Source organism: Dermacentor silvarum, chromosome 6 (assembly GCF_013339745.2).
Source record: "Dermacentor silvarum isolate Dsil-2018 chromosome 6, BIME_Dsil_1.4, whole genome shotgun sequence".
In the NCBI taxonomy this organism is placed as follows: domain Eukaryota; kingdom Metazoa; phylum Arthropoda; class Arachnida; order Ixodida; family Ixodidae; genus Dermacentor; species Dermacentor silvarum.
In genome coordinates this window covers 142809543-142830847 of record NC_051159.1, presented here as the reverse complement: position 1 = coordinate 142830847, position 21305 = coordinate 142809543, and the positions used below count along the sequence as shown (strand labels likewise).

At 43.3% G+C, this 21305-nt stretch overlaps 1 protein-coding gene across 1 annotated transcript in view; it reads right to left on the bottom strand.

The window, feature by feature from the left end:
• The window catches only part of LOC119456117 (ATP-binding cassette sub-family G member 1-like), a 77592-nt gene that overhangs the window by 11297 nt on the left and 44990 nt on the right, over positions 1-21305 (bottom strand). Inside the window, exons 7-14 of the mRNA XM_037717722.2 lie at positions 18497-18642; positions 18234-18357; positions 16192-16306; positions 10761-10906; positions 9085-9186; positions 8099-8267; positions 5676-5776; positions 343-498 (exon numbers count right to left, since the gene is read on the bottom strand). Of these exons, the coding sequence (XP_037573650.2) occupies positions 343-498; positions 5676-5776; positions 8099-8267; positions 9085-9186; positions 10761-10906; positions 16192-16306; positions 18234-18357; positions 18497-18642 (1059 nt within the window). The remainder of the gene's footprint in view (positions 1-342; positions 499-5675; positions 5777-8098; positions 8268-9084; positions 9187-10760; positions 10907-16191; positions 16307-18233; positions 18358-18496; positions 18643-21305) is intronic.

The following is a 21305-nucleotide window of genomic DNA, read 5'->3' as shown; positions in this document are numbered from 1 at the left end:
AGATAATAGAATTAGATGAGGAATCAAATTAACTGGAGTCAATTTAACAGGTGTTTACTGCATATTCATTCGCATAACTCATAATTCTGTGCTGGGTCATAAATAAGCATTATGTGACCAGGCATAACATACAGAAGGTTCTAAACAGGCGGGCTTTGCCACACCTGTTACAGCTATGTGCTCCCGTTGGTTGCTGCTGCTGTCATATTTGAATGCCATTAGGAGCAATGCTGTCAAAGGTGCCATTATGTGCTGATCATGGGACAGACTGAACAATGCTTGTCCACTGTCATAAGAGCTTGGCTAGCATTACAACCTGGTATCATTGATGCTGTCCAGTACCTGTATGCTGCTCAGTGCCGAGACCACAAGAGCCAGCCCCTGGGACACAGAGCCCACTTGGATGACAAACATGACCACAGTTGCAGCACGCCACATCTCTTGTGGCTGTCCTGTCGTCCAGTAGAGCAAGGACATCATGGCAAGCGGGCCAAAGATCTACAAAAATAAAAAATAAATGTTGCACTCGACCCACAAAGCACTTCTTATGGTCATGACCAAGGTAAGCTTTATTCACAACTTGCAGCTGTTAGAGTCACATGAAATATCCCTCATAGTTGTATGCCAATCTGACAACTGATACATCAAAGACAGCAAATTTGTATAAGTGAGTTCTCAGACCCTTCGAAAGTACTTGGGGTCTGTCTGCTGGCTCTCTGCCATGCTCGAATGCAGCAGCACTTGCTGCTGTGTTCCAGCAATGCTGTGGCCGGCTGTTTCAAATGGGAAGTTTATTGGATCTTGTATCATGTTTACAACCTACACACTATTAATTCTTTCCAACGTTTCATCAATGTTATACATAACACAATCACATCTAGCATTATACAATCACATAACTACATAGCATTCATATACAATTTAGATATTTATCGCATTCTTTGCAAATCGTTAGTGACGGCTCCTAGGCAAGATGGAGTTGCAGCACAGCAGCATCAGCTTTCATCACTGCAGCCATACAAACTCTTAGCTGAACTCCAATGTGGAGCCGGTATAAGGCGACGTGATAAAAAGAATTTGTGAATTACTGATAAAAACAATGCACATATAAATAGTTGTCTCTTCGAATGAGGTATATGTAAGGTAACTTTTATTTTATAATCATTGATCATTACATTTCAAACCAAATTCAGTGTTCTGACAGACATTCTGTTGCATTTACATTTAACATCAACTACGCCAGTGGTTCTCAGCCATGGATGTGTCGGGGACCCCTTGCAGTGAAGGGGGGGGGGGGGAGGGGAGTGTCATAGGTTTATTTTATTTTCGACGAACAAAATTAGAAACGAACACTATGGATGGATGGATGTAAAACTTTAATGAACGTCCTGAGGTACGCGACTCAGCGCGCAGCGGGCCGCTCCCACGTTGGGACAGTCAGGCCATGCCCGACCGCCCAACGAACACTATGACATCTTTAATTTTTTATTATCTTGTGCGGCTTGCTGCCGCAGTTCCTGGAGCAGGTTCAGAAAATGGGAATGAGTCAAGGCTAAACCGGCCACCAAAAAATGCACAATTTTTTAAATGTTTTGTGTAGGGGGTGTGCAAATATCAAGAATTTAGAATACAAATACTTAAGCTTCGAATATTAAATAATGATATGCACATTCGCAAGATGGGTTAATTTGATATGTTGGAACATTGCAATTACATTGTCAAGGTTACAAAACTAGACTAGTAAGCCATTATACTAAAACATTGTGCATTTGGCTCATGTTAACTTGGAAAATTGAGTAATTCCCACTAGATGCTCTCCTTGCCAACCTGTGCCTTATTATACCGCGACAAATGCCCGTAAACTCGGAGGCATTTGACCCTGTGCCAGACGTCACTCATCGCACTTGCTGTCAAGCAATAAGCTCAAAATTGAGGGCGGCGCTGCAAAAAAAAAAAAAAAATTAAAAAGTGCACTTTCGCTGTCCACGCACTCGTGCCCCTTGCTACTGAGAGGCTGGCTTTCCCGCACAGGTTAAACGTTTAGTGGCTTAGTGTGCCTTACAGGCAAAATTTCGCTAGCAGCACGAAATTTTCAAAAGATTTGGCACAATATCGCCCCAATATTTGTGGATTGTATAGAAACAAATGCTAAGAACCGTGTTTTCTCCCGCACATCCAGCGATATATTCGGTTTGATTCGAATATTCATATCCAACCAAATAGTCGAAATCTTGGAATATCTATTTTTCGGATCTAATTCGAATATTAAAAATATATTCGATAATATTAGGACTTTCCGAACATTCGCTTACCTCTATATTGCGGGCGCGGGTTTTGCGGGCACCCAAAAATGGCTTCGCGAGCACCCATTTGAGAACCGGTGGTCTACACCATCACGCACTAGCCTTCACCGTTGCACAAGACCGTTGTGTAACTTCCCTTAAAGCTTCATTGTGAAAGCCAGAGAGGATATTGAGATGAGGGTCATGCTCCTTCAAGGCTGCTTTGGCATGAACTGTTACTCTATTGTTCAGTGATCAGCCGAAGCAATATGACTGTCTGCTCAATATCATGTAAATCCACCTTTGTCACAGTGAACCCTGACCTGTCTTGGCATGGAATGCACAAACTGGGCGCACATTTCTCATATATTAGAAGGTGGTGACGTGAGACTTCTGAGCTCTTGACAATACTTGGAGCCATAGGTTCACTTGATCAATGTTCAGGTGTTTCCAGAGACGCTAAATGGCCTTAATAAAACCTTAAATGCCAGTTGATATTTAATCGGGCTGTACACGCCAATGCATCTCCTTTGGAAATCAGATGGATGAGCAATTTAAATTAATTTTTCGGTTTAACAGCCCAAATGTTCTTACTCGCACTAATACAAGTTGCATGTATACCGGGTAGAAAGGAAACCAAGGGGCCTGATTTTTGTTAGTCATATCATAAGAAGCCAACAAACAAAGACACCAAGGACAGCATACGGGAAATTACTTATACTTATTAATTGAATTGATAGTTGTTTTCATCCACTTTCATTTCCATTAATTTATCATTTCTTTAATACAAGTAATTTTCCCTATGCTGTCCTTGTTGGCTTCTTAAGATATGACTAAGAAAAATCGGGCCCCTCGGTTTCTTTTCTTCTCGTTCATTACACAGCTTTTCTTCTCGTTGATTACATAGCGAGGGTCTCAAATTCGGCAGCATTGATGCCTTCAGGTAGCATGTGTGTGTTTATTGACCAGTTGCCTTCACCCATAAGGTTCATGTACACGTGACGCCTGTGGCAGAAAGAATGTTCCACATCCGCCGTCAAGGCTTGTGAGTGGTGGCGCTGGCTAAACACTCCCAGCGTTAGTTCTAGTAGACAAACATAGGCAAATACACCAGAAAGTGGATGGGAAAACGACGCTGTGGTAGCTCAATTGGTAAGAGCATTGCACACATAATGCCAAGACGTGGGTTCGTATCTCACGTGCGGCCAGTTGTGTTTTCATCCAGTTTCATTTCCATTAATTTATCATTCCTTTAATTCAGTTAATAAGTACAAGTAATTTCCAATATGCTGTTTTTGATGTCTGTTTGTTGGCTTCTTATGATATGTATACCGGGTGTATCACAAAAAGAGTCCGAAACCACTTAAAAATAGGAAAGGTGAAATAATTAAATAATTTCCTCTTGATTGCTTTTACCACACTCATACATTTGAAAATGACTTGATAAAGTATTTAAACACTTAAGACTGCTAAATATCCCAAGAGATAGCCTACCTAAAATCTAGAGCAAATTGAGTGAAAAGAGGGAGTAGGCTAACTTTCAGTGTACAATCAAGAAAAGTTAAAAAAAAAAAAAAACATTGTAGCCAAAAGTTTTGAAGGTTTATTTATACGCCCTTGTTCAGTCTTCCTATAAACCTTAAAAAGATCAGTCACTATCATTGTTCTATTGTCACACTTGAGTTCCATTGCCTCGCTTGTGGTCCACCCCAAATTGACGAGTGGTCTTGCTCACATTGCTGCCAATGTTCCGGTGCTATTGGACCACCTCCACTTTCTTTTCAATCATGAAGCTCTGTCACATCCTGACGGCCTTACTGCTCCCCGACAAAGTGGCCAAGTTTTGCAAGTTCGGGGATTGTTCAACGTTGTTCGCTTATCTCCTGTGGTACCTAGCTTCTGCCAAGGTTACCATTGCAGCAAACGGGGATGAAATAAAGATAGATGACTGACCTTACCAGTGAGCATTGTTCCTTATCTCTGGTAGTAGCTAACTCACCCCATTTTTGCCATAGTCGCCATTGAAGGTGGCAGCAGCAGCGCCACCCCTTCAGGCCATTGGGATTGCGAGAAGTGGGCTATCTTTGGGTGTTCTCGAAAAAAAAAGGGGGGGGGGCAAATCATGCCAAGAACGGGGGTGGGCTTTCTTTGAAGGGTGGGGCATCTTTCGGGATATTACGGTAATTGAATTTTAAAGCAAAAGAGCCATGTGAACGTGATTTATCTTAATGGAAGACTTGAAATACACCACCTGGGGAGCTCAGAATCGTTTCCAGAACTGAAAAAGGTTAAAGCTGCCAATTTTTACAGTGTAACTAATTCCAGCCAATTTCACACAGAAATGTGAAACTGAAAAGCTGAAGAGCACGTGTGTGATGTGATCGATTCTGCCTCGCAAGTGGGTGAGCACCAAGTGAGCGTTCTTGGTGGTCCAATTGGAAATCCCCTCGACTAGGAAGCGCTTTGGCAGCATAGTAGCTGCTGGCTTCGATGATTACAAAGGACACATTCTCCTGTTTGTCTGAGAAAGGTTGGGGTTAGATTACTTTACCGTAAACATGCTGCAGGTCAAGAGCACATGCTTCCACAGCTTAATGCCCTAGACATTTGAATAAAGTTTGCAGCTCCTCAGTGTCCTCTGGACTATTCACTTAAAGGTCATTGAAGCTGTCTGCGTTGTGTTGCATGGTCCCAGTGGTAGCTGAGTCAACAAACTATCGACAACTATCGGACCAAATTTATTCTACATTGGTACATGTACTCTTCATACACAACGTTTTTAATTAAGCTTTCAGCTGTTTGAGGAGGCCTACTACAGAAGAAAAGTTGTAAAAAGAAAATGATACACCTTTGTCATGCCACTATTGGTTGTATTATATACTCTATGCAGCACCACAAAAATATCCAAAGCCCTATACCAATCAATTGACAGTCCTAACTAACAATTCAGATTTGCAATACAGTTAAACTGGGCATGTTTTCACATGATCCGGTGACAATATCAGGATCCTGTCTGTCTCATCCTTGCCTGCCACAATTATTCAATAGCTATGGTGTTCTGCTGTTGAGCGTGAGGTTGCGGGTTTAAATTCCCAGTTGTGGCGGCCACATTCAAATAGTGACGGAATGCAAAACACCCATGTACATACTTAAATTTATGTGCACGATAAACCCCAGGCAGCTAGATTATTCCAAAGTCCCTGACTATGTCATCTCTCATAGCCCAGGCCTAGCATAGATACAATAAACCCCATAATTTGATCAAGTTTCTTTTTTACTTCTCATCCTTGAATACTATTTGCTTGCTGGTATTGCTCAAAAGCAGATATGTGCTTTAGTTAAAACTGCCTGCCTAAAAATGAGAGAATATGACAGTAATTTCTTTGGACTTACCGTAAAAGGAAGCTCCGTAATTATCCGGGCAATGTAGTACATGAATGGGCTGTACCAACAGTTTCTGTGCTCTCTGAGCAGCACACTTAACTCAGTTGGAACTGTAGAAGAGAGAAAGAAAAAAGCGCAAATGGCAAGAATGGTTACAAGAAAGGTGCTACCACTCAAAGCCAGAAGTAAGCAAGAAGAAACAGGCTTCAAATAGAATGTTATCACTGAAACAGCGCTGCAAATGGGATGTGAGCATCTTTAGTGCAAAAATCTGCCTCTATTGCACTCAGTCCAATTCAGTGCAATTTCTGTCTGTGCCTAAACTTAAAACTCCTCACCCCTTCATGACTTGTAAAGGTCCTGTACCTTGTGTGGTGCCCTTGTCTTGTTTATTCAAGGTAAAAAAGAAGTCACAAAGAAGGAGGGACACTTGGCTAATAACTCTTGGCCACTGCATTTGAGTGGGTAGGTGTCACTGCTTTTAAGGGCATCATCATCATCACCATCATTATAATCACTTCAGGAGATGCAGGTACACTCCAGAATTCTAAGGCATGCATTCTCCGTCATTTTTTCATCCAGACCAAACGGGAGGTTTTCGAGGCATTACTCAATGCCTATGAAATGCATTAAACTGCTTCCAGTTCCCCATTTATCTTGTTTTCTCCAGCGGTGTTTCAACACCTCAGTTATTACGTGCCTTCTGAGTGTGGAACCCAATAGTAGCCTAATTTTTCTTGTGCCTTGAGCCCATATCTTTGTACAATAATGAAGTCGGTAAAATTGGCACTTTGCTTCGTCATATCGAATATTTACTACATTGAAATTCCACCTTTTATGCAAATAAGAACAGTCACGAACGAATTTTTCTTACACAGAAGAGGCCGTAAAATTTTCCAAAATATCAGGCAATTGTAAAATACAAATTTCAATTAAAAAGAAATTTAATTTCATTGAATTTGAGCCTTGCAACCAAAGGTATGGTTACATGTCAGGACGACAATATTTTGACATTAGCAGTACAAGGCTAAGCCTGCAAACGTTTTGCGTTCACTCCATTTCCGCGACTGATAGTGTCACCCACAGTGGGACGACGCTATTGTGAAGAGCGCAGGCAGAGAGGAGCGAATGCTTCGTCTGCTTCCAACTTCAATGCATCTCCGAAGCTCGAGATTACGCGACCTCCAGCACTAAACGCGAGGGCAGACAGAGCACGTGATGCCATGATCATCTTGGCTCGCCTGCCTTTGCACCCACTGCAGATTACTTCCTAGATATAGTACACAGGCCACATATGTGTTCAGCCTTACTGACAGCCATGCGGCCCAGCTAGAAGAGGAGACGCGCACTCACCTGCTCAGTACTAAGCTCTGGGATCAGAACATAAAGGCTAACAAAGAAGCATAAAATGAACATAAGGATCACACAAAGAGTGAAGGAAAGGAAGATGACAGGCATAGCATTAAGAGATAGAAAGACAGCAGTATGAATCAGAGATGAAACCACGGTGTAAAAAGGAAGGTGATCCGACGGCGGCGCGAGGCGCGGCCACTTAGTGTGACTCTACGCACGCCGCTGCCGCAAGGGGCAGCACCTGTTCTGGGGGCCACTCTTCGGCACGCTTTGCTGGCGCTTTTATGGGCACACGCGGCAGAAGTGCTTTATTTCAATGAATATATGTCGTTCGCCTGCTTAAAACGACTCTACGTGGTTGGAGGAACGTCCCTTTATATTTCTGCCGACATTCCGATTGACTCCGACGCGGCGAGCAGTGGTAAGCGCAGCGCGCCGTCTGCTCGAGCAGACGACAGCGTCTCTCTCGCATTTGAAATGACGGTATTTTGACTGTAAGTGGCATGAAACCTTCTACTTGGTCAGGATTTGGCGTCTAAATAACGAAAAATTGCATATCTTTGGGTATGGGTGTTTAAATGCTGACGGAGGTCGTAAATTACCCACTGTTGTGCCGCTTCTCCAAGGCCTCCTGAACACGTGCTGCCCCTAGCGGCGGCGCTCACTTCCGGTCACACGAAGTGGCCGCTCTCTTGCCCCAGCGCGGGCGCGCCGTCGGAACACCTATCTTCTTACACCGTGGATGAAACTATAGTTGGTTGTAACTGCTGACTGAAATGCACAACCAGGGTGTCCTCTGTTTTTCTTGTTACTGTAACTCTGGTAGTGCGTTTCAGTCAACAGCAACAAGTAGAGCTAGGCAGGCCATTGAATACATACAACAGATGGCAGCAGAAATTTAGATTGGGTGATGATCAAGACTAGAAAATTAGATGGTTCTAGTAATGCAGATATCTTGGAGAAGCCTTTTTTCTACCGTGAACTTAGAGTAATGTGGACAAAAATGTGAATGCTATGTGGAGACTGGGGAAAAGTTCTGTATCCAAAGCATTCAGTAACAGTAGCAGTCAAAAACTCACAGATGAGGACGGTTGGCATGGCCGACTGGAACAGGGCCATGGTGAGACAGAGCAGGAAAAGGGCAGAGTTGCTCATTACGCGGGTGGCGCTGTTGCCCACGTCATAGAATAGCACTGTCAGCATGCCCGCTATGAAAATGTATGCCACCAGGCGTAGCAGCGTGGCAACCTGCCAGAACATCAAACAACACATGGTGACTTGGATATAAAGACACCAATGTGCACTACATTTTGTAATCATCGAGTGATTCGCTGTTGAGGCTTGTGCCAGTGAAAAGTCAATCGTCTGCCTCTTCTGATTGTTCCAAAGGTGTTCAAGTGCCTTGCATCCACAAAGTGTTCTCACAATGTGTTTTTTTTTTTTTTTGAAGCAGTACTAGAGGTACAGTAAGTTCTGCGAAAGATAAAGTTTTCTTGCCGCTATAGTATAGACTCTTTTTGTGGGACCTGCTGTATAGCTCCTTTTCTTTTCAATGAAAAGAATAGTGGTATTATCTGTTCTGGGAGAGTGAAATAGTCAGTGCAGGAACTAAAGAATGCAGAATGGTTTCACCCTCCGGGCAACAGAGAGCATCACTGTTTCTTCCATTGAAAAAATTCCCACTTTTGTACAACATGTTGTTCCGATTTACTCTGAATCAAAAAGTTGGTACTGCTTCTATGCATGATATTCGACAAACCATGCCATGAATAGCTACTTCTTTGCAAAATTTGAGAGCTAACAAGCAAGAAATTTAGCTCGGAGAGTTGTTTATATGAGGCTCTATTAGCAATGCAGCATTTAGAGGGATCTATATCATAACTACAGAAATGCAGAAAGGCCTCTGCAGTTTACCTGCAATATATTTTGGTATGTACAATGAAGATATCTACTACTGTGCAAGATAATGTACTCCATCTATTAAATAGATACTTGAAAGGTGACAAAAATAGCAGTGGTTCCAAAACAATGAATCACTAGGGCTTAAAAAGGTTATTAATCATACCTTGTTTCTGATGACACACAAGAAGCACCGCTTGACAAGCACGATGAACTGGTGGAAGTAGTTGACGTGCATTCGGTGCAACTCCATCTCTTCGGCTTTTTCCTGCAAAGAGAACAGAAAGCAAATGCATTGCCATGGGACACATCAGATGCTTCAAGAATAAATGATAAAGTATGAGACTTCGGTATTGCGCAATGTGGCAAGTGCCGACAAATCTATGAAAGCATTGGCAGGTTAGCTACGTTAGCAGTGCAACAAATACATGAGCACTAATAGCTCACAGTTAAGGAGAGGCACACCGCCGAAACACTACTTATCAATGATATATATAGCATTAGAAAACTCACGCCAGTGAAAGATTTGTTTGCTTATAGCTAAAGATTTTTCATTGGTTTATATATTGCTTTCCTAGCAAATAAGTTGACAATGCTATTTGATGTTTCCTTTTCAGATTCCCCCTACATGATATCTAGATTTGTTTTTGTTTTTCAATAGTATATGCAATAAGTATTGCAAGTCTGAATGAATAAATGTGGGAACACAGTACAGTGGAACCTTGTTGATACGATTCTGCATATTTTTGGGGGGATACTACATTTCTTTTTTTTCCCAATAGTTATAAGATTTCGTTGGATGATACGATTTTCGGATGATACGCTTTATTTTCCGGTTCTCGTGACGATCGTATCAACATGGTTCCACTGTATATGAATACAAAATTTTATTGTGATATCTGTTACTTATAGACCCCCCTGGTACATGCAAAAGCCAATCTTCATTTTACAACAAGTTCCAGTGTATTTGGAGAGCAAGGACACATCTAGAAGCTCCCGAGTACAAAGCCAGTGGAGTTCTTTACAGTCAAAATGTTTGGGAAACCATTAGGCAGCTGTCATCAATGTTCTTCAGTTAAGCAATACACACAGCACCTTTATGAAAGGGAATGCACATTTGCAGCGGTTGCTTATCGAGCCGCCACGAAGAGCCTGCGAGAAGATTTACAGATGCTAGCAGCAACTACAGGTGCCAACTATGAACTTTCGTTACTTGACTGTATCCGTTGCTTGGCGTTCGTAGTTCTTTCGATCGCCAACTGCTGGCTCTAGTAGCTGTCGAGCCTTTCCTAGTCGCCTGCTAGTGGCGCCATAAACAGTCGCCACAAAGTGCAGGCCGCACACTTGTGCATTCCGTTTTATAAAGGAGGTGTGTGTACAACCCATGTAGAATGCTGTACACGGAACCACTCCATCGTCGTGACACAGTGATTTTACAAGCTACACTCCAAATACTATTGTTGTGTACCGGTTCTAGCCACTGAGTTCAGCGGATGACATATCTTCGTCAGTCAACCCTGGTGTTGAAGAACGCCCTCTTCTGGCCCCAAGAGTGTATATATTCCAGTTGTTATCAAGTTCCCTCGTTCTGTGTTTGTTTCGTGACGACAATAAAAGGTTATTGCCGATGCCGCCTTCTAGCGATGGTGCCTCGTGATATGACCCACGCAGCAACATAACAACTATGGCTTAGGAATGCGACTGTTTCTATGAATGTGAGTAATTATTTATAAACATTTTCAAAGCAGTTGAGATGACTGAATTACTTGGACATTGTTAAACTTTTGTTGCAGACTGCCTGCTTGCAGAAGCAATATTCTTCGCAAATGGACAAACACCCACCTTCTTGTTCATGATCTTGCCTCCATACTCTGTGAGTACAGGATGGTCCAGCTTCTTTTCATTGACTTCCTCTGAAGAGTCTGGTGTGAATGATTTTGCCAACTGCTTGTTCAGGTTGCCATACTCTCCAGATGCAATTTCAGTGACTGCAATACAGAACAGGAAGTCGCACCAATAAGTACCGCCAGTGATGCAGATTGTTTAAAGGAATGAAACAGAAGGTCTGTGTTTTGGTAAAACCAGGAACAGTATGCCAGTGCTGTTGAAGAAAGGCTTATACTATTATGTGGTAGCTCTTTGTCATGAATCTGTGGTCAATGCGTGTACAAGGTAAATCCTTTTGCTTGTCGGATCGTCATTTGTGTTCTTGAATAATGCACATGATTTCAAATACGGTATTTTTGCGCGTATAAGCTGCACCAAAAATTCAAAAAGTTACAGTCGAGCCCGACTATATCGAACCCGTTTATATCAAATTATCCCGTATATTGAACAATTTCTAAACACGGTAAACTTACATTGAGAATATATAGCAAAAGTTACTGTTACATTGAATGAAAATAGCAACGACAACCGATATATCAAACTCCATGTGCCTCAAAAGTGCCCCAGCAAGTTGGCTTTCCCTCGCGGTGGCGGGGAAAACTGCCGGCGCCACCCTAGAAAAAGTGGTTTAGACCCGGCTGTGCACGGGCAAACACCCCCCTGCAAAAAATGATCCTGGCCTGCTCGCAGCGCTTACAGCCAATCAGAGGCCGTCGTGCTTTCTCCGAGGCGCGGAGGCGGTACAAGTGAGCGCCATTTTTTCTTTCTTTATGCTTGTGTGCCTGCTGCTGCCTCTTTTCCTCGAGTCCTCATTCAGCGTGGTCTGTGCTGGTGGTGTTGCCTGTTGGCGCTCTGTGAACTTTCTTGGCGCGCTGTCGTCATGGCTTGTGCAAAGAGGCAGAATTTGCTGTTCGCCACGAAACTCGAAATCATAAATCAAGTCGAGCGCGGTGAGAAGAAGTCCAACATTGCCGCCGCGTACAAGTTTCCAAGAAGCACCTTGAGTACTATCCTGAAGAACAAGGCAGACATCAAGGCAGACATTGCGTGAATATAGAAGGTTGCGGCCTCAGCTGCTCCGACTCGTTGGACAACGTGGAGGCGTGCGTGCTGTCGCAGGCAGTGAAGTCGTTGAAACAGAAGAAAATCCAGGACTATTTTTTCCAAAGTAGGGCACGCAAGTAAGCCACCATATTAATAAAGAACTTTTCTTATTGGTATGTGCCTTTGCGTCATCAAATCCTATAGCGGGCCTACATCGAATTATGCCATATATCGAACTAATAAACGTTATTTGGCGAGTTCGATATACCCGCGTTCGACTGTACCAGAAAAGTCGGGGTGCAGGTTAAACGTGAATTTTACTTCGAAGTGTGGCTTCATGGCAGCGCCATGCAGTTCAGGCAAAGTTCTCAGTCATTTAGTTTCATTATCTCCTAGGGAATTCCACCCTCTCCCCACCACTATGTGTTGAAGCTCCCTTATCCCCTCCTTCATGGTCGGCCATTCTCCTTCTCTTTACGGGTCGGCACTTTGCGTGTAGCTAATAACACAGGCGATGCCATCGAACGCGTACGTCACCCGTTCCCGCGGCGCTCCCTCAGTCCACATGAAGAGCTTCGCGATACGGCGGAGAGCGAAATCGCTGTTGCCCATGCGAGGACTGCTCCGGTTGCACTGTCATCCTCTGTCGCGTGAATGCTAGCTGCGAAGTGATCCGATTCACGTCAGAAGTCATGTGACTGATTCGTCTGCGATCATGTCTGCCATGTGAATCCAGCTTTATTAGCATCTCCGAAGAGGGGGGGGAACAGCGCCGCTGGCCAAAGATACGACGTGGACGAGTCGTGCATCTGTGAATGGACAGTTTTGGCAAAGATCTGAGCGTTGTTGTATGCAGATATTTCCAAGGATTATACGCGCAGATTTTTCTTTGTTTCTTCTTTCCCGGCTGTTGTAATAGGGGGCGCGGGTTATACGCAGAAAAATATGGTACTACTAATGTAACATCGGTGACATGATGGAAAACTTTAATGATTTACTAATTTTATTATTGTATCGCAATGAAAGAAGCATAATGTGCCCAGTAGTTGCTGGGTGAAACGGATACTAAAGAAAAACACTAAAACAGTTTAGACTGGTTGACTGCCCTGTAAAAGCTGTATTTGCTAATATTTATAGTGCAGAAATGATTCTAGCACTGACAACGAAGGTGAAACTTCAGTTTTTGAACTTTCTGTACAAGCTACCAAACTACACGGGCCCACTGATGTCGGACCGCAGATAGATGATGCCCTTGATTGATGCCGCGTACTTTTCACGTTTAGATCTTTATTGGTGAAAAAAAGGCAAATGCAATATTATAGTGAGTCATGCATGTGTGTTGTAGGCATCATTCCTGGGTGAGACCAGTTAAGCAAGTGGAATGTTTAAACTTTAGGATGATACACTACAATAACCAGCCTAAGCACACCCCCTGTGTGCCTGGGTTGCGTCTAGACTTGTCATTTTAATGTGAAAATTGGTTCTCTTGGTCACACACGTTGTTTGCACCACTGATGTGATGTACAGTGTTGTACAGTTCATCATCATTATCATCAACCTATTTTTATGTCTGCTGCAGGACGAAGGCTTTTCCCAGCGATCTCTAGTTACCCCTGTCTTGCCCTAGCTGATTCCAACTTGTGCCAGCAGATTTCTCAATTTCATCACCCCACCTAATTTTCTGCCTTTCTCAACTGCACTTCCCTTCCCTTGGCACGCATTCTATAACTCTAATAGTCGACCGGATATCTGCCTTATGCATTACATGGCCTGCCCAACTCCACGTTTTTTCTCTTAATGTCAACTAAAATATTGGCTACTTCCATTTGCTTTCTGATCCACACCTCTCTCTTCCTGTCTCTTAATGCTACGCTTAACATTTTCTTTCCATCGCGCTTTGTTTGGTCCTTAACATGTTCTCAAATTTCTTTGTTGACCTCCAAGTTTCTGCTCCATATGTTAGTACCGGCAATGATTGTACACTTTCCTTTTCAATGACAGTGGCAAGCTCCCATTCAGGATTTTGGTAATAAAGATATTTGGCTGGTATGCACTCTAGCCCATTTTTATTCTGTCAATTTCCTTCTCATGATCAGGTTGCACAGTTCATTCGTATGCAATTTTTTCAGTTGCAGTAGCTGTTATCTGTGATCTTATTTCCAGTTGAATATCATGACAAATGAGGGCCTGTCCACGAACTTAGTTGTGCACAGTTTCTTTGTGCCTTCGTGTCACTGCTATAGTCATCACAAAATGCGATGATTTTTGCTTGCTGACATGCTACAATCTGTGCAACTGTTAATCAGACATTTTTAATGCAATTAGCATTATTACAGTACTTCACACATTTTTTGGAGGCGGTCTGTCTGTCGGCCTGTCTGTCTGCCGATCTCTCTAACTGTTTTCTCGCCAACTTGGAGCACTGGGTACTTTATGGTCTAGTGGTTAGAACATCAAGCTGCTGTGTTGAGGGAAACGGGTTCAAAGGAAATCGGTGGGCCAACGTGGGTTCCGGGTATGTGACATTGTATATGTGCCGTCCCTCAGTTAATCACGCCAACCTGTGTTACTGGGTATGTGCATGCACTACGTATGTGCCATCGCGGGATCGAATCCCGGCCACGGCGGGCAAAAACGGGCAAAAAAACTTGTGTGCTTGCGTTGTAGTGCACGTTAAAGAACTCTAGGTGGTCAAAATTAATCCGAAGCTCACCACTACGGCGTGCCTCATAATCAGAACTGGTTTTGGCACGTAAATCCCCAGAAAGAAGAAGAACTCTTCAATGAAACTCATTCACCGCAACTTAAATTACTGGGTATATGAAACTAGGTATGTGCCACACTTCAATGAACTTCCTTGATGTCAATTTGGGTCAATGGGCATGTATCGCTCTTTAATGAACCACTTCACCACAAACTTGAGTCATTGGGTATGTTCTACTGGGTATGTGCCACAAGTTATGTCCAGCCCTTTAATAAACCTGTATCACATCAACTTGAGACACTAGGTACTGTATTTTTGTGCGTATAACCCGCAGCAAAAATTCAACAAATTTAACAGTAAAATGTGAATTTCGCCTTGAGCTGTGGCTTCAAGGCAAGGTTCTCCACCACTCAATTTTATTGTCTCTTAGGAAACCTCACCCTATCCCCACTCTTGCGTGTTGATCTCTTCACCACTCCTTTGTGGTCACCTATTGTTGTCCTCCTCTTTACGGATCAGCGATTTTGTGTTCAGTAGCTAGCAAATGGTACACGTGGCGCCAGAGCAAATTGTGATTTTAGCTTGGGAATTGCGTATCATGTGATCATACGTCACCTGTTCCCGTGGCGCCTCCTCAGTCCGTGTCAAAGCTTCGCGATACAGCGGAGCATAGAGTTAGTATACTGACTTTAGAGGAAAAGCTGGGCGCGAAAAGCGGCAACTGCAATGCCACTGCCATGTTGCTACCTCTCATTTTCGTAACGCTAAAAATAATCAAAATATGATGCAAAAACACGCATTTACACCTACATATGAACAATGTACAAAATTTATTCTGTATATTTTTTAGAAAGATCCAATGGCTAATCATAAACCTTCTATGTAAAACTTACGGTGCATGAATGGGTGCATTTGAAGGATCCTGAACTAGATGGCAACACCATAAATGAGGGAGGCTCAGCATATAGCGTTGATGGTGTGCCTCGTCCTAATTGCATCTCGTCAGTCGGTGCCTGTGTGCCTGCCCAGTGTAGCAACATGGTGGCTTCCCTGTGGTTACCGATTTCAGTGCATGGGCGCCATGGTGCGCTTCGCCTCTAGAGTTACTTACATTATAACTCTATGCAGTGGAGAGCCAAATCAATGTAGCAATTTTCAGCTCGGTTGAGTTTGCTCCATCGCCATTGCCCATGTGAGTGCTGCTCTTTCCGCACTGTCATCCTCTGTCACGTGAATGCTAGGTGCGAAGTGATCCATTCGTGTCATATGTCACGTGACTGATCACGTTCATCGTGTAAATCCAGCTTTATCAGCATCGCTGAAGAGGGGCCGGAACAGAGCCGCTAGCTGAAGATCCGACGTAGACAAGTCGCGCATCCGCAAATGAAGACTGCTTTTGCAAAGATGCGAGTGTTGTTGCATGCAGTTATTTCCGCGGTTTATACATACTGACTTTTCTTTTCCCAGGTTGTTTAATTGGGGGTGCACGTTATACGCAGTGGCGGGCTATACCTGGAAAATACGGTATGTGTCACTGGGTATGTGCCGCTCTTCAGTGAACCTCAGTGATCAATTTCAACTGTGGCAAAGGCGACTGTTTAGTGTAAAAGAAGGCTATAAAAAAGTCCCTATACTCACTAAAGTCTGCTGGGTTGTGGTAAATGGGGCAGTGCAGGTTCTGCGTGGACAGAAAGTTAAGCAGCTTGTCCACTGGTCCATTGTAGATGCACATCCCTTCTGAAATCATGTAGAGCTGTGCAGTGCGATGAGAGAGAAGAAGCACACATGTAAATTCAGAGCAATGAAGGAGGCACCATGCTACAGTAACACATCTACAAAACTAGGTGTTAAAGTTACAGTTTATATGTGCAGATTTCTTGTACTATATACACAGGTGCTCGCCTCCAGCCTTGGAGTTCGAGCTTACAGATAGGATACAAACAAGGGGGACAGATTTGTTCACTACACAACTGAATGATGGTGCAACAAGCACTTGCTGTCCGGGTACACTTAATAATTAAATTCAATACAGTAGACTTTTGTTAATTTGACTCCAGTTAATTAAATTCCTTGGTTAATTTGATTCTGGCTGAAGGTTTCAGTCGGCGCGCATGCCATTCTATGGGCCAAATTTTTCATTATTTTGATCCTGAAATTTGCCATCGTTGAATAATTCAAACTTGGCTGGTTCGCACGAATGTGCCTGATGACAATGGTGACCACAGTGGTGACTCCAATAGCAGCAGCGTCTGTCTTGGCAGTGCTTAGGGTACAGTGTGCCGCTTTCACGACGACAATGTGCCGCTTTCAGTTTGATTATGAAAGCACATTCAAACAATAAGTTTTTTTACATAGTAAGCTAGCGCCAAGAAGTTGTGCGATGAGTTCTTGGTGTTCCAGAGAATTGCATGCATCGCAGGATGAACTAGTGAAGAGGTAAGTCTAGGCATGGACCACCATCCTGTTTGTGATTGTTGCGGAGCCATTTGACAAATGCAGAAAAATTGCTGTGGTTTAGCTTTGGTTAACCCGGGTTGATAGCGAAAGCTTCACTGCCCTGGCTAGGCCCATTGTCGAGCTGTGGCCAAGGTGTGGTTTCGCAATGATATACAGACATGTTTGCAATGAATACAGTGTTTATTCATCATTTTTTATGCCTATGAAGACACTGCGGTGATCAGTAAAGTAGTGAGACTTGGTTGCAACTCGCAGCGGGGTCCAACTCTACTCGGGCAACAGCGGCAATGTCTCCTTTCAGGGCTCCGTAAAGGCCTAAATATAGTCTGACGTAGAGTGAACGTGCGCACACGTTATGTCACGTTGGCGAGAACAACAGCGGCTATAGTTCGACCGATGGTTCGACGTACTGGCGCCGCCAACGTAACCAGACGCGCAGCCAATGCGCTCTGACACGCCCGGCGTCTGATGACGCTCGCCCGCATGCTGATGGACTATAAATGCGCCTTAATGCTCTCTTGTGGTTTGACCTCTATCTCTCAAGGTGAAAACTGTTGAGTCGCCGACGGGTGCCCGAGGTAGCGTAATGAAGCTTTCGCTTCAATATAAAACACACTGTAGACTGAACAGAGGATGAGATGTTGTGGTTCTTCATAGACAGCAATAAAGCCTTGTCTGAGAGTGATCACGATAGACATTGGGTAAATAAATTTACATTCTGTGAATGTAAAGTTCGCTGGTTTAGTATTTTTATTATTGCCAGAATAGGAGGCATGTCTGAATTTTTTTTTTGCTAAAAATCGAGTGCACGTTCAACTTCTATTTTGTTTAGGATTTAGGAGCTCTAATGCGATTTCTATGTTAGTTTTCTACTTTTAACTCATAAAAAGTGGGTTCGCATGTGATTCGTAGACACTTAGAATCGGGCGTTCCTCATAATCAGATCGTGGTTTTGGCACGTAAAACCCCATAATTTAATTTTTTTTTCACTTAGAATCGGGCAAATACTACCAAAAGAATCAGCTGTGGGTCTTGGCATTTTTACAGCCTATTGTTTAATTGAACCAGCCAGACAATTTGACCTGTTTCAGTGGTTCTGTCAGAGTCGAATTACCAGAAGTCAACTGTATATATTTGAACAAAACAGACATTTCCACCTGTCCTATAAAATCATTTTAGTGCACACGAAACCTGTAAATACCCTGAATGAGTTGCTTACTCACCCTATCAAAGTGTGAGAATAGCTTGGCACTCGGATTGTGTATGGAGCAGAGCACCGTGTGGCCTGCTGCCGCCAATGTCTTCATCACCTTCACGCAGCGGAGTGCAGAAGTACTGTCCAGGCCACTGCAATTAACCCAGACCATGTACACATACATGTAGGTAAGTGGCCTTTGCATCAAGAAATGCTGCAATTTGACATGTCACGTGTGTCCAGCAAGCATGCAGTATATGCCATAATTGAGTCGCTGCGAAGAAACTCAACCTGGTAGGCTCGTCGAGGAAGATGACTGGAGGGTTGCTGATCAGCTCCTGGGAGATTGCTAGCCGCTTGCGCTGACCACCTGAGAGGCAGCTGGTACGCGTGTTCTGACATACGTCCAGACCCCATCGCGTCACTGCTTCGTCCACCTGCATTGAGAGGTTGAATGCAATCGTGTCCATCCATTTCACTGCTGACCAAGAACTTTTTTTTCAGTGATGCTTACTAGGCAGATGGAATACAGAGTAAAGCTTATTTTGGTTCATGGCACCATTGCCTCCTGTATACTAGTATTTACAGTGTCTGCCCATCTGCATTGAAAGTGGAGGGTCACGCAGAGGGCACTACTTCCTCAAATGCCATTATTTACAGTTATTTGGGTGCCATTAGGGTGGACAGTTTTCTTTCAACACTTGTCACAGTTTCTTGTAGAGTTGCATGTGGAAGCTGAGGAATGGAATCGGAATGTGGAAAAACTTGTCTGGTGCGCCAGCAGCGAGAGTTCTAAAATGTCCAGGAAGGTGGCACTACTGGAGCAGAGTATTGGTTCCCATGCATATTGCCACAAATGGGTAGGAATTGGAAGTATGTGGGAGTCTACTACTGCACTTATATTAGAAAGGGTGCTAGGGGGCATTGTACTTACAATAATAATGAAAAAAAAAAAACGGCTTTCAACAAGGAACCATGCATAATTGTGTATGATCATCATCATGGCACACCAACACTAGACTGCCGTTGCCAGTTTATAATGGTGTAGCGAGTCGTGAGGCCAAGATTATTGCAATGCTGTTGTGATATTTGTCTGAGATAATGATATGGCATAATGGCACTGAGACTGCTGGCATCCTATTTGCCATGGCTGAGCTCACTTCTAATCGGCATTTTTCCTTTTATGACTGGCTCCTGGAGCATTTGGGAGCATATCTGCATGATGCTGAACACAAATGGGATGTGCTCAGCGAAGTTTTTGTGCCAGCACAGCAGAAAGAATAATATACTACTAAAATTACAGCTCAAAGCCTGTTTGGGCACGCGGGTAATAGGAAGGAAGGTTCGGCTAAGTACGGCTCGCTACGAAAGCTTCACATGTAAAAGCTTCACAAATGTCTTTTTTATGTCAACATGTGGTCGAACTCATTCCTCGAAGGACGTCACTATCTTGAGCTGGTGCTTGTCCACAATGACGGACAGTGAAGTGGTGGGTTCTGTGCTTTACTCAATGGCTAGAGTGCTTTCACTGCTGTCTGGCAACATTTGCATATGAAAGGCCACATGCAAATGATGATTTCCTGTAGGGTGATGTTTTTCTTCTCATTTGCTTGTCACAAAGGCTCCATTTACATGCACAGAATGCGTGTGGACTTCAATGAATAGAACCATTAAAGCAATTACTTTGCTAAATTACGGGAAAAAGCATGTGATGCTCAACTAAACTTAGATTAGATAATTAAAGAAACTTGTTATATCGCAGATTTTACTAAATTATTCGTCATATCAAAGCTTGACAGTACTGTATAGTGCAGGGCTTCACTCTGTTTTGCTGCACTTCAAACAGCTTCCAATGCTCAAGAGTGTTTTAGTGAACCAGCACTGTCATGTTCAGCCCCTTTAAGCTGTGCATTTCATGTTGTTTTTGGTACTTAAATGAAAAAAAAAAAAAGGTTTTTGAATGATACATTTGGCAAAAAAGCAATGAAGTTTGAACTAGGCGAAAGTATTACTTCAGTAAAGATAATTTCAAACAAGCGTATAAGCGGACTAAAAGCTTCGTAATATGCAACCTACAAATATGCTGCAACTACTTTTTCTATGTTAAGATACATTACACATTACGCTGAGAATTTAAACTTGCTGTTGGCTAGTAAAGCACTGGTTTTCACCGAGTACAAATGTGGTGGTCAATGAAAGATCAGTTTTGATGTTGTTTTTTTTCAATGAAAGACTCATAATGAAGCATAGATGCACATCAAAAAAACTGTCAGCCCTTCCACTGGGGCGGAGATGGAAGACCAGCAAAGCTGTACTATGGTGTGAATTATGTTTTTCCAATTATGACTATTAAGATGTGATGGTGTAATTGGTTATTTCAACTATTTAAGAATGATAAATATACATGATCCGGTGTTTTTCATTTATTTAGTGACCATAGGGACCATGGCCTTATGGTCGCTATGGTACACCGCCATAGGGTGTACAGCAAAGGTTGGCACGTTTTTCATAAACACGTCACCAATGCCGCGCGCATTCGGTGCGAACGCAGGCAAAATGCCGCCACCGTCGACAACAGTTCTGCGTGTTGCTGGTGCTGCTGCATGTCCAACTTTATACAGCTCCTCAGAATTTTGAGAATGACAGCCCATAAACAAATGTCATGAAACAAAACACCGGCAGCGCATGCCTTTTATGTTAAATCTTCTCAGACTGAAAAATTAAAAGTGCGAAACAAAACGCCTGGTCACAAGATATGCATTTGGTGCCGCAGCTAAACGTCACCTCCCCTCCCTCTCGTCCCCCCACGCCCTTTGGCGTGACAGAAGAAGTCGCGTTTGCTCTTCGCCGTGCGTTCACTCCCTGTGAAAGCATGCGTCCCTCGCGCACTTTCACTCACACATACAGCATAGGGCCAATGCGAGTTTTTTTCTACACGCGGACATGACCATCCGAGACTGAGCCCTTAACAGCTTCGCTGTAAAAAGATTAAACCTCACTGGTACATATTCAAATGCTCAGAGTAGCCTAAACTTGGCATGAAATTCAGTATACTAATTTTTGATTAATAGATGTCTGCATCAGGTACTGTATAAGGCAT